Raw genomic sequence first — 14,358 nt, 5'->3', positions numbered from 1 at the left:
GACTAAGATATATTTTCAGATTGCAAATATATATATATATATTGCTAAGGAACATCATCATCCTGTATCACAAAAGTCTGATACACCTACAACTGGTATGCCCTACATACATTAAATATTCAAGTGATTAATCAGTTTGCCTTCTTAGTCTTTAGAAGAGTTTTGGAAGAGAAGTTGGACAGTCTAAGAAGTCTTTTTCTAGACTAACCAAGCTGGTATATATACAAGATGCCACGTTATTCTTGATAAATCGCTCTATCTCTGGATTGGTACTCAAACATCATTTCACTGATCACTCTTTCCAACTAATACCTATTTAATAGCTACTACAATACCTTAAGATTTAGCAGTTTTCAATTAGGTTTCAAGTTTCCTCTCTCAACCTCTCACAATAATGGAATTTTAGAATAAAGAATCACTCAATAGTTTACTCAGTGTTGTTCACAGAAAGGGGAACTCTGTGTATTTGTGTACTTCTTTGCTTTAATAACGACAGAAATACTGTATAGATATTAGCTTTGAGTATTTCACAGCCTTCAATTAAGAAGGATAAAAAAAAGTTTTAAACAGTATTTGATGATGGGAAACATTCTTATAACCTTCCTAAGACTTCTCTGAATTACTAACCTCTAAGGATTCTTCAGTTAAAACCCCTATAGACTTGGGGAACAGGAATAATCAAGAATAAGCAAAACCAAAATACTATTCTAATAAACAGGTTCACTGGAGATGACTGAAAGTCACACATTGGTACATTACATTTTTCGTTAAGAGTCTTTACAGTATTTACTAAGTAATTGTTTTTTTCACCAACAGCCCACTATCATTAGTGATTTTTCACAAATTTAGTTATTGGTAACTATATTAGTAAATGCATACTATTGATTCCAAGTTTATATCCCTTTTATCCTAAAGCTATATAAAACACATTTAAAAACCAATAAAAGGAGAAGCAAACATACCAGAAAGATTCTGTAAAAGCTGTAGTAAGTACACACCAATTTCAGAGTTGAAATCTTAACATAAACAGATGTTAAGCATGAGGTTTTTAGACCTCTCCAGAATTGCTCAGTACTCCACAAAGTATAACAGACTTTATTTTCTTTATTCCTTATTATCAAGGAAAATAAACCTAATTAAAGGAAATATTTAGATACAGCTAAATTCAGTACAATAAATTAATACATGGACAAATTCAGAGAAAAAGAGAGGCATAATATGAAAAAAAATTGAAGATTTCATAGAATAGGGTATAAAGATTTTCAATCTTTAAAAGAATGACTCAAATTCACTTAAGAGAAAAATGCAATCCAGGAAAATCACCATCAAAAAAAGAAAAAAAAGGCAGGTAAGACTAGGGAACAATGAGCAGAAAAAGCAGCATTACGGGAGAAAGGAAGGGCTAAAGCAGAAGTAAATGCTCCAGGATAACTGAGGTATGATGACCTAGGAGTCAAGCAGTTATTTGGCCGAGGAAATGAATGTGTTCGTAAGAGTCAGCACGAAAGCTGGTCAGAAAGCAGGACGGCGGCAGTAGAAACTGCAGGAGGAACGTGCAGCTAAGACACCACAGCCAGAGGCTGGAAACTGAGGGTGGCAGGAAAGGAGAAGTGGGTGCCGAACACAAGTGAATGACTTTAAGGCTCTTTAGACTGTACAACTTGGAAAATGTTGGTGTAACTTCCACAGACTGGGGTAGTAGAAGAAGTTCATTTATGTGGGAAATAGTCATTTTAGGCACATCATGCCTGAAGTATTGCCGAGGTGCCCAAGATGAAAATCAGATACACAGAATTAGATTCAGATTCAAATTTCTACAATTGCCTTAGTTTAACATAGTAAATAAGGAAAAGAATACACTGAGGAGCCAGTGGAGAAAGGAAGTCAGCCATCTCATGGGATGCAGCTCTATGTACACACGAAGTCAACTTTCTACATAATCTTACTAATGGAAAGTGCCATGGATATGAAAAAGGAGATCCACATCCCAGTCCTGCCTCAAAATTCCTAATAAATCTATTTGAGTCTTACCTTCCTTTTAAGGTGAGGACATAGAAATGAGAGAGACTATCTAATTCTATTCTGTATTCCACATACCTCATGTAAGACTAAAGAACAAAGCATTCACTCATACCTAAACGGAAAAAAAAAAAAAAAGTAACACATATACACGGAACTTTAAGATAGGTACATAAATAGTCTTAATTTAATCAGTGTTTGCACCCTCATTTAAAAAGAGAAATGACAAATTGTCAGACTATGCATACTAGAAGTTAATAATAAATTAAAAACTTGCATTTACATCATCCTTTCCAGTTAAAAAATACTTTTAAATAAATCATTTTATTTAATCCTCATAAAACCCTGTAAGCAAGACAAATATTATAATCATCATTTTACCAATGAGGAAAAAGAATCAGAAAGGTTAGGAGCACTGCCCAATCTCATGCTGTTAGTATGTGAAGAGCCAGAAACTCACTTAAGTGAAATTCGAAGCGAATTTTGCGGCCTTTTCCATTAGGCTGCCAAAGTTTTCAAATCAAAATGCACAATATCTCTAAAGAAAAGATAGCAAATAAAAAGAAAAAAACAAAAAGAAGGAAGCACATGGACACATAGTGAAAGGCAGATATTAAAATGCTGATGCAAAAAGTAAACAAAGATGGGCAAATAGTTTTCTTTTTCAGCAAATGGAAAGCAAAGGGTAGGAATAAGAGGTACAGATACTATTAAGAAGCAAGAGTTTGGAACTATGAAAAAAATTAAAAAATTAAGATGCCACCTGAAAACATTTATGAAGCCAAGACAAACACATCATGCTATTCTTCTTACCTTTTCAGTTGCTGAAACTGATGGCTTTGATACAAAACCCAACCTGTCCTTCACAGATAATTTAGTTACATTCTAAAAAAATTAAAATGGACATATTCAGTGTTTCCCCAAACATATAGGTCTGTTGGGATTTTGAACATTCTGACTCTACTATACACTGACTCATTAAGTATTCCAATGTTAATGACAAAAACTGGGGCCTTTTTCGAAGTGACAGAAAATGTGTATAGAAAAACAAACAGTATGCAGTATTACTCAATTATAAAAAATGACACAGTAAGGTTTGAGCCAGGTATTTACTAAAAGTCCCCTTCATCGATACAGAATCATAAATTCTTAGGCCCCTATGTTGACAAGTAGAAAGTCTGAACATTGTAAATATTAGATGCCAGTAATTGAAATATTGACTGCTTCTCGAGTTTAAAAATAAAAACCATTCTTTCCTAAAGGATGCTTGTTTTGTAGACAAATACACAGGATCTGGTGTTGATTTGAGATACCAAGACTGGGTTTGTTGTTGTTGTTGTTGTTGTTGTTGTTTTTAGTAACTAAGAATTTATCAATTTCCATTCTGCATGTTTTCATAGAATCTCAGTATCTCACTCCTCGGGAGTTATCTAGGAACACTATTTTAATCAAGTGGCATTCTAACAACATCCTAACTCTAAACAGCAAATGTTTAAACATCTAGAGACAAAAGAAAGCTAAGTTTCAGAAGCTGAGGGTGTAGAAACAAGACACTGTCACTCAGGGGTGGAAGGGAGGGAAAGGGAATGGTACGTGGAGAAGAGAATCGGAAAGTCAGGAATACGTGATGCAAAGCTCGGAGACTGCTGCATACATAACTGGAAACAGGACAGTATCAAGCATGCTAAAACTTGATGGTTTACCCCTTCCCTTCCGAAAAGCTTTTGGTTCAGTTTGCTGTATAAATTCCTCTGGAATAAAATTGTAGTTAAGTAAAAGATAACAGGAAAAATAAGATTTAGTGTACTGAACTTCATTTTTTAGCCAGTTTTGCTTGAAAAATACCTCCTTCACAAAGTGAAAGAAAAATAAGTATTAACTAGAGAGAAGAATTTAAAATTCAAATACTATAAGAAAAAGTAGAATATGAAAATGTTATGGTTATGATAAAAAGAAAATTTACGAGTTCAAATATGTATAGATAATGATATTTCTGTAAGAAATATAATTAATTATAATTCAAATCACAAGGGTAACTAATTTACTGAGAACCTGTTGTGTGAGACACAACGTTTAGCCTTTTCACTTACCTGAGGAAGGTCTGAACTGGCACTTTGGGCTTCTGCCGGTTCAATAGTATTTGAAGGTACTGGACCCAACCGCTCCTTGACTGACTGCTTCACAACAGGCAAAATGGGCTGCTGGACTAAGGGCTGTATTACCTCAGAACAAGAAACAGAAGTTAGAACAAGAGGATTAGTTCATGAACTTGGAAAGTACCCTTCGGTATTCTGCTATTAAACTGCCTATGCAGATATAGTTTTAAAAGCACACCTTATAATCAAAACCTATCCCAAATTCCTTCACACATACCCATAGATGTTTTTCTTTGCATAAATTATTTGTAAAGAAGAGAAAAAAAAATAAAAATCTACACTTCACTATATCTTTTGTCTCTTTTAAATGGAAAGGAGAAAGTTAAATTGAGAAACAAATCGCTATAAAACCTTCCTACAAGCAACTGATCTCACATTACAGACTGACTGGCTCAATGACTGAGAAACAGAAAGAGGGAAGGAGGGATGTAGAGGAAGGAAAGGATTTCCAAGATGAACACACAGTCCGAGTTTCTGGATATGTATGGCTGCCAGGCATCGAGTGTCTCCTACCTACCAGGGACCTTCCTAGATCTCAGCATCCCAGAACTGTCTAACCTAGCGGTTAACTTCATAATAAAACGAGAGAACAAGTAACTTCCTTCGGTGTCTATCTACCGCCAGCAGCGGGAGAGCCAGAATCTGAACTCAAGCCCAGCTGCCTGCAGCACCTCTGCTCTTAAACACTACGCTAAGGGCTCTCTAAGGAAAGCACTGAATTTCACACAAATTTCTCTCTTACCTTTGGAGAAGTAGTTTGTAATTGCTGGGTACTTCCTTCTCTGTGCCAATAAACCTTAATAAAGCGATTGTTTAGTACTGCTTCTGTACTTGATATTGCTTTCTTTGCTTCTTCATATGTTGCGAATTGGATAAGGGCACCTTCAGGATCACCATTATAAGCAACCTAAGGTTTACAATATTAAGAACACTGAATTCCAAATGAACCTATTGCTTCATCCAATAAAATTCCTCAAGAGATGAGATTCTGGTCCTTCCAGGTAATATTCTATGTTTACCCTTTCTTATATCTAGATGATTTACCACGGTTTACTTTCATTCCAGAAGAAATGTACACTGAGTACTATCCAGAATAGAACCAGAGCCTCCTCTGATTAACACAGTGTAAAGAATGCTTATTGAACAAATGTTATATACAAGAATTAAACATTCCCTTTTTTACGCCCAATATTAATACTGAGTGAGAAATAATCTCTGTATCAATGCGTGATGAGGCCAAGACCCAGAGTCAGGAGAAGCCAGTAAACTGCTTTGAAAGAGGTAACCTAAAACTAAAAATTACAAAAATCCATCTGAAAAAATTTCCAAATTCGTAGTTGATAAAAATATTTCCAAGAGTGTGAGAAAATTTAAGGGGAAGCTAAAAAGGATTTACATAACAATAGCAATTATACTTTACACTTGAAGAAAATGAGATTCAGGGTACGTGAGTCTGCTGATCCATACAAGTAACAGATAGCAGATCCAAGGCTTTTCACTACAAATTTCTTGTTCGCTTAATACAGCAGTGTTTCTAAAGCGTGATATACAAGTCACTAGTGGGAAGCAATACAAAACACGGACTAAAAGCACAGGACTCTGAATCAAATGGCCTGGCTCAAACCTTGACTGCCATGTTCATGGGAGACCATGAGCAAGTTATTTAACTTGTGACTCTGTTTTCCTCTTCAAAAATAGGATAACATATAACAACCAATTTGACAATAAACTATTAAAAAAAATAGGATAACAATACCCACTCTGTAGTGTTAAGAATTAATAATACAGAACAGAAAATATATAGTAAATATTCAATAAATATTTGCTTATAAAGGGGTGATTCTAGGTAGCATGTTAATAAATACACTTTTATTGGAATTTAAAGAATCAATTTTACCCATAAGTTTAATCAGGATAAAGTTAATTTTTATTGATTTTTAAAAACATATGTTTTATAAATATCAATACAGGTTGTCTGCAGATACAGCAAAAGGCCTAGTAAAGACATGAGATATTAACCTCACCAGTACCTGAGGAAATGCAAATTGAAACAACAGTGAGATACCACGGTTTGTTCCTCACCTTTGAAAAGTTTCTTAAATTTAATTTTACCAGGGCAGTTAAATTGCATGAGAAAAAGAATATTCTGAAAATGTGTCTAGATCTAAATGCGGGAGATAAAAATGTATTGCTCTAAAAAGATATTCAGAGATAATCAAGATTAGGTAATCATAAGGTAATATTTATACTATGAGCCCATATATTTTTTATTTAAAATTTTTTAACATTTATTTATTTTTAGAAACAAAGCATGGCACAGAAGGAAAGGGGTACAGAGAAAGGGAGACATAGAATCTGAAGCAGGCTCTAGGCTGGATTGTCAGCACTGATGCGTGGATTGAATTCCAGAGCCGTGAGATCATATATTTTTATATATATATATGTTTTTGGTGTACTGATTGAATAATAAGTAGACACAGAAATATAAAAAATTTACAATATATGATAAATTATTAATAATATAATTATGGGGATAATATGGGGAGAAGAACTGAGAAGGACATAGAATTGAAGGGGCAGCACTTCCTTTAAATTCAAATAGAGATTTATATAAATCTCTATTGCCCCATACAAAGAAAGCAAGCATTTTTTCATGTTTTTATATTATGTTTTAAATGTCAAGAGGGATGTCTAGGTGGCTCAGTTGGTTAAGCATCCAACTTCGACTTAAGTCATGATCTCAAGGTTCGTGGGTTCAAGCCCCACATCAGGCTCTGTATTGACAGCTAGGAGACTGGAGCCTGCTTCAGATTCTGTCTCCCTCTCCCTGCCCCTCCTCCACTCACACTGTCTGTCTCTCTCTCTCTCTCAAAAATGAGTAAACATTAAAAACAGAAAAATTTAAATGTTATGAAAGCAAAATTTTTCAAATAACTTCAGCTGTACTCTCTAAAATTTATTCTTATTTTCATCAGATTAATGGAAAGTATTATTTTAGCTGAAAAACCTGGAAAAAGGGTCCCACATTATTTAACACATTTTATATACCCAATAATGTAAACTCAATACTAAATAACCTCACAAGTTACATACACTCCAGCCAAGGACTGATTTTGCATGAAGTCAAATACAAACTACATTGATATTTAATCTTGAAGGACATTCAAAAGTGATAGGGGAAAAAGTAAATGTTTAAACTAATTATGGATTACATGATATTTGGGCCCCAAAGCACTGTTACATGCTTACCAACACATACAGGCAGCAAAAAAATAAGTGGGCTGAAGCACTCTGCAGTAATAATTTGGAGAAACTGAGGAAATGAACATTACTATAAAGATTAGATTTTCCTACTGTGATGATTTAAAGTTTGTTATAATTCTATGATAACTTCTATTAGGTAAACAGCACATAAAATATGATCAAACTCCTGGTTTTTGAAAGTAAAAAACTTACTCAAAATCACACATTGTTTCAAAACTATAGTTTCATTTCCAATTTTCCAAATTTAGAATATAACCAAAATTTCCATATTCCTTTATAAAAGTATCTCCTATTGCAGTTAAGTTCTCTCCCAAAATAAGCAAAGACAACAAAATTACTTCACAGCTCTTACCTGTAAGTTAACCAAAGTTCCAAATCGACTAAAATGTTCATTAAGTTTGCTGATATTATTTAATTCTGGAGGAACTTTTCTAAGTTCAAGTTTGGTATTTTCATTTCCAAACTGAACCTTTTTCTGGAATCCTGGGCTGTTTGTTCTATTAAAATTTGGCCTGTAACAAAAATCAAGCTGATTAATACATTCATTTGTAAATCCTGACCCCCATTCAAGTTCAGATTAATGAAGTTTTACAAGTTAAGCTTAATTTTTCAAAACTGAAATTACTGGATGATAAATAAAATGTACATTTTCTTCCAAAATCTGAAATTTCCAAATTAATAGTGTAATATCTTTCATAGAAGCCAAATGTGATGGGTTGTCATTTATTATGTCCCACTTTAAACCCACTCCTACTTAAAATTTTTCCAGTAAACTTGCATATATTTTTGCTGCGCTTCTGCCAAAGCTAGCTTACTGAAACATATTCTAGTCTAAAACACTGATTAAATACACGGAATGACTGTCTCAACCACTTTCTAACTCAGAAAAAAAATGTCAAAACTTTAAACCATACATTTGACTCTTGAATAAAGGACAAAACTGTGGCCCAGAGAAGTTATACCACTTGCCTTATATCACAGAATTAGAGTCAGAAGTCTACTTCTAAGAACTAGAGTCAGGACTAGGGATTAGCGATGATTAAATGATGTTAAACTCTGGAAGTGTGATCCTCTCCCTTAACTTACAAATTTACAAGAGAATTATCACACGCACCCCAAAATTCAAATCCCTTTTCTCTGAAGCCCTTCCCTGACAATTTGTGTCTATCCAGCCTCCCCCGCTCCCTAAAAGATCACTTTCTAGCTCCTAACAGGACCTGCCTACATGTTAAAGCCTCCTCCCAAACCTGACCTAACCTCCTTCCCTACACAATGGGCTCACGAGTATCCTTTATTCGGGTAGTTTTCAGTGACATCTCTAAGTTAAAGGGTATTTTTGGGGGAGAGGGGGGATGATAGAGGAAAAACTTGTGTCCTCAACTACCACACCAATGCTAGATGAAAATGCTTCCCACGTTCCAATTAACTTAAAAGTTTTTAGAAATCAATGAACAGTCTAGTGTGGGATTGCCTATAGAAGAGTTATACAGAATTCATTTTAGAAGAGAATACCATACTGTCATAATAATATTACGGTATTCTAAACACCACTGCACATTTATAAAATTTCTCAATTTTCCCTCCCAGCTTACTTATCAAACCAGGTCTTCTTTGTAGGAGCTCCAGGCTCCCCGGAACCAATGGTTCTTTTCCTGGATTCTGAATCCACTACTATCCTCATACTGCTTTTATTAGGAGGCTTTTCTGTTTGAAAAGAAAAGAGAGCACAGATTAGTACTTTGTTTATCATAGCTATCTCCTTAAATGCATAGTGAAAACAAAGTTCTGGCTTTTGTCGAGATATACATTCTTAGAAGAAATAGAAGTAAATGTACATTCACATATAGTAAATTATTTTTAATTCATTTCACACATAACTAAAGATGACTCAGTAATTCTTACACGGCAAATTAAAATGACTTTGTAAGTCCCTTTTTTGGGGGGGTGGGAGGTAAAATCCATGTCACTTTTTCCATTAGCCATCACCCTCACCATAAATAAATACATTTACAAATAAATCATCCTGAGGCTTTGAGTTCACAGTTTTGAAATCAAATGCACAACCTAAAAAACACAAAATTTAACATTAATCCAATGACCTTTTTCTTAAAAACTGGTAACTCAAAAGTTGCAACTGAATTAAGTTGCCTATTTAAATAGCAACAGAGTAACATAATTAAAGTATACTTGATTTTTAAAAGTAAATATTCAAGATTGAAATGCAGTGGAAAAAAGCTATACATGTATCCGCCTCTTTCAACACTTTACATTTAGTTTGTTGGAATCTGACAAACACAGTACATTTAACCTGTTATTCTCAAATGACTCAAGCTTACAACATGCAAACCTTAATACACACAGAAAAATACAATGGATAGAAATTGCATAATCCTATTCTTAGTATTTCTGAACACACAGTTTCAGCACAATGTCTCTCACGGATGGCTACAACTATGATCTCCACACAGGAGAGCATATCAATCTTTCTACCACACATGAGCTCTGCTCTAAGAATAAATCCTAAAATTCTAATTTGTTAGTTTTCTCTGGCCATCATCTTCTGGAAATCCTACAGGTTTCTCAAAACTCATTACAGTACATACAACATACAATTTATCTTCATATCAAATGTACTTTTAAAAATCTTTTGTAAACATTTCTATAAATCGAACTACCATTCTCCCAATCCTATTGATTTCTGACTCTGCCCAATTCATCTTGCATATATCTCCTCTCATTTTTCACTGTGACAATCTTAGTACAAACTTGCATTACTTTTCAGCTAGTCTACTGTACTAACCGGACTTCAGCTTCTGGCTTCTCCTCCCAGCAAATTACCCTACAGAAAGCAGCAGATCAGGACGCCACAGCTCTGCTGCCTTCCCCCATCTTCAGCCTCTTCCTCTACACTGGCACTTCGTCAACACTGGAGCAAGCTCAAATTACTCCATTTTTAAAAGAAACCTCATAAAACTACTTCCCCTCCAGATACAGCCCTCTCTCTCTCTCTCCACCCTGACAACTATTTCCTAAGAGATGTCTACATTTGCTAACTTGCTTCCCTACCACCAATCTCCTCTGGAAATTGTCTGCTGCTTTCATTACTGTACTTAACGTGATCATCCTAAATGCCCTGATGTCCTAACTTGTTGCTTAAGCTTAAAACATATCCCAGTCCTTCTCTCACTTGACCTCTCAAGAGCATTAAATGCTGTCAATCACTTTTTTCTCCTATCTTCTCTTGCTCTGCAGGACTCCCCACTCCTCACTTTCGTCTGCGCCCTTTTGGCTCTATTTTCTCCCCCCACAGGCTCCCCCTTCTCTGCCCACTGCTTCATATACCAGCATTCTCCAGGTTACTTATTTGGAGTTTCCAATCTCAATCTACGTAATCTTCCTAAGACACCTTATCTATCCATTGCCACGGCTTCACTCATTTTTAGTGAAGGCAGAAATACATGGGAAGGGCTTTCAAAACCCACATCAGTCAGGCCTGCAGTCCTGGGTACACCTATTTCCATCTCCCTTCACCTCTCACAATTACAATTACAAATGGCACAGAAGAAAAGATTAAGAACCAAATGCTCGTGAATAAAAAATCTTTATTTTTATACCATCTGTCTCTTACAGACTTCAGACTTCCAGATCCTATCTCCAACTGGACATTTCAAATGCCCCAGTAAAACAAATTAAACATTTCCAAAACTAAACTTATTTTTCTACAAAATCTGTTCTTCCTCTCCATGAATGTTTCAGCTCCCCATTTATCCAAAGCAGAAACCTAGTGTCTTTAATTTCATGCCCTCAATTTCCCCCATTTTAAGTACCACAGCCCAGTAAATTCAAAGTGTTGTCACTTCTTTTCACTGATTTAAATCTTTCATTTCCCACGGTTAGTATCCTACCTCAGCTACTATACTATCATGTCTTCAATGCCTTTAACTGGCCTGGTATCTCCTTCCACTTATCTTCCTCCCTCTGCTCCAGTCACAAAGTTTGTTCAGTTACTCTACAGTAATATGCTTTATCCACCGGCTTTCCCTTGCTAACTCTGACTTATCCTATATCTCCATAGCAGATCAGGTAGAAACGCACAGTATCTAACACTGGCGATGCTCACAGTACAAACTGCAGTTTCTTTGCCGGGTGTTACCTTCACAGACCCAGGTCCACCACAGAACTTTTGTACCTCACTCCTGTCTCCCAAGCCTGGGTCACTGGCTTTTTTTTTAAGTCTTTGAGCTATCAAGTATCCTTTGTTTAATATGTTCTTTACTTGAAGGTCCACTAAGAGAGACAGCGATAAGCTCCCCACCCCTAGTCACTGTGATATGTTTGTTCCAACTCATCTATGTTCTCTATCAGATTCTCTTTCTTTGTTATTTATTTAAGACGGTGTTAAAAACAAAAGCAAGTTCTTCTTGGTATACAATTAGTAAACGTGTCTATTAGTTACATGTACTGAGTTTTTGCCCCAATATCCTTTTAATGAATTGCTTTTCTGATTAAAATTTTCAGCACTGGGGGACGGATGAGTGGCTCAGTGGATTGAGCGTCTGACTTCAGCTCATGATCTCACAGTTCATGAGTTTGAGCCCTACATCGGGCTCCGTGCCAACAGCTTACTCGGAGCCTGGAGCCTGCTTCAGATTCTGTGTCTCCTTCTCTCTCTGCCCCTCCTCCCACTCACACACTGTCTCACTCTGTCTCTCAAAACTAAATAAATGTGAAAAAAATTAGTTTTATTTTAAAAATTCATTTTTTAAAAATTTATATTTTTATATTTATTTTTATATTTTTAAAAAATAATTTTTTATTAAAAAATTTTTTTCCAGTACTGGTTTTACTGTTTTGAAAAACCACTTAGCCCTTATTCCTACCTATATCCAGTCAAGGGAACATCCATCAAATTCTCTACCTCCTTCAAAATCTGAAAAGAACGATTCTCAGAGCCTCTTGGTCACTTTTATACTAGGAATTCTAAGGCATCAATGGGCCAATATTTTTTCATTTGTTTAATAATGATAATTCCTTGTCAAGTTTAAAGTATGAAACATGATGATATAAGTACCACATAATAGTCTGTGACAAATTTAAATTTAGGCCATCGATAGACTATAAAAATGAACAGTATTATATAATAAACAGTATTAAAACCTTTCAATTATACATCCAGGACAATAAATTTCAGACCAAATGGGCAAAAAATGAAAACACTTTGGAGGGGAGAAAGAATGAAAACAGTTGAGAAAATAGAAGTATAAGCACAATTCAATTTAAATGGGCTGCTAAATCAGTTCTGTGGTACAGAGAAACAATGCTTTTAGTGGAAAATGCATTCCTAAACCAGGTCACAAAAATAGTACAGGATGTATCTGACGAACAGTACTAAAATAACCACTATGTACAATGATTCTATAGGAAAAGGAGTTCAAATTTCTAACCATACATACTAGACAGTTCTCTCTAAATAGGGCCACTTCCTGTAACATGTAACTCCACGCATGTGGAGCTGAAATTACCAAAGTGCAACTTGTACAAGGTAAGATTCATATGCAGGGAGTGTGATCCCTCTTCCTGCTCTTGATCACCAACAAAAAAGTTTGCCTGGCACTGGAATGGGTCTAACAAAGACTGATCTGTAGTAGCATATATTTATGCCACTCCAAAGCAGCAAGATAAGAAAGATGACTTCACGTAGGAGGTTCCAGTAAGCACAAGGAGTATTGGTAGGATGAAAAGAAAGTATGTGCTAAGTAGTGACCCAAAGAAGAGGGTTTTCTCTGAACTAGTCAAGTAAGAGATTTGAGGGATAAAGAGCCACAATATTAAGTGGCTGATAATTTTCATTTATGAAAAATCTTATGTCTCTTACAAAGAACTGTTAGAAGATCTCTTTTTGAAATGCCTGGGTGGCTCAGTCGGTTGGGCATCCGGCTTCAGCTCAAGTCATGATCTCATGGTTCGTGGGTTCAAGCCCCGTGTCAGGCTCTGTGCTGACAGCTCAGAGAGCCTGGAGCCTGCTTCGGATTCTGTGTCTCCCTCTCTCTCTCTGACCTTCCCCTGCTCACACTGTCTCTCTCTCTCAAAAATAAATAAAACACATTAAAAATTAAAAAAAATATTTTTTTCTATAGTTGTTGTTAATGATAGCTATTAGAATTCCTCAATGAGAATTTAATAGGTGTGAGGGAAAGGTGACATCCACATGAAATGCTTTCCTCTGATGTCAAAGATGATATAAATTAAGCTGAATATAATGTCCCTCACACCTTTATTACAAAAAGTTGTTTGGACACTCAGATGCTCAGAATTTGATAGTTTCAACAAACAAATCAAAAAATGCAAAGTATAGTAATCACAAGCTTACAAAACCACATTAGGTAAACTATTGTTTAACAAGTTGGGTTATTTTATTTGTGATTAATGAGGCATGATTTTTTTTTTTAACTAGAAAAAAAACAAGGCAAGACTAGAAAGAAAATGGGATTTAAAAGTTAGTGGTTAGGGGAAAAGATCTATTTTATTGGCCTACATAATATTTTCCATTATGTCTGACAATTCCTCAGGCCCTGCTACCAAATACTAACTGTGGCCAACATCCCCTCTTTCACATTACAGTAAGCGCTCTCCCTCCTCTGAATCTTCGTATCAGTTCGCGCCCCCAGGGTAGCAGTTTTGCTCCCAGCAGTCTGTACATAGGTCCCCCCGCTTCTGACTTTATCATCAAAACTCATCTTCTTCTCTCATTTAGAAATTTTATCATAAAGTCTACGAGAATTTTAAAAGCAAATGAGTGACTTCCTAAAAAATAATTCCTTCTGCTTAATTTCAAATTCCTACCTGTAAAATGCTTATCAAGCAAAAGTTTGTAAAGCTAATCTCATTACCCAATCTACGAAAAAAAATCTATTTTCAG

General features: G+C 35.4%; 1 protein-coding gene across 14 annotated transcripts in view; it reads right to left on the bottom strand.

Annotated features, from left to right (window-relative positions):
• The window catches only part of RBM26 (RNA binding motif protein 26), an 85,030-nt gene that overhangs the window by 31,554 nt on the left and 39,118 nt on the right, over positions 1-14,358 (bottom strand). For 5 of the 14 annotated variants that reach the window (XM_029936554.1, XM_029936555.1, XM_029936549.1 and 2 more), the window contains exons 10-15: positions 9,032-9,143; positions 7,792-7,951; positions 4,918-5,082; positions 4,110-4,241; positions 2,833-2,904; positions 963-1,016 (exon numbers count right to left, since the gene is read on the bottom strand). In XM_029936554.1, the coding sequence (XP_029792414.1) occupies positions 963-1,016; positions 2,833-2,904; positions 4,110-4,241; positions 4,918-5,082; positions 7,792-7,951; positions 9,032-9,143 (695 nt within the window). The remainder of the gene's footprint in view (positions 1-962; positions 1,017-2,832; positions 2,905-4,109; positions 4,242-4,917; positions 5,083-7,791; positions 7,952-9,031; positions 9,144-14,358) is intronic. The other 9 variants (XM_029936553.1, XM_029936556.1, XM_029936559.1 and 6 more) reach the window with 5 other exon arrangements.

The sequence above is a fragment of the Suricata suricatta genome, chromosome 4 (assembly GCF_006229205.1).
Source record: "Suricata suricatta isolate VVHF042 chromosome 4, meerkat_22Aug2017_6uvM2_HiC, whole genome shotgun sequence".
NCBI lineage: Eukaryota > Metazoa > Chordata > Mammalia > Carnivora > Herpestidae > Suricata > Suricata suricatta.
Note: the sequence above shows the minus strand (reverse complement) of the source record. Positions and strands in the feature narration are given on the sequence as shown.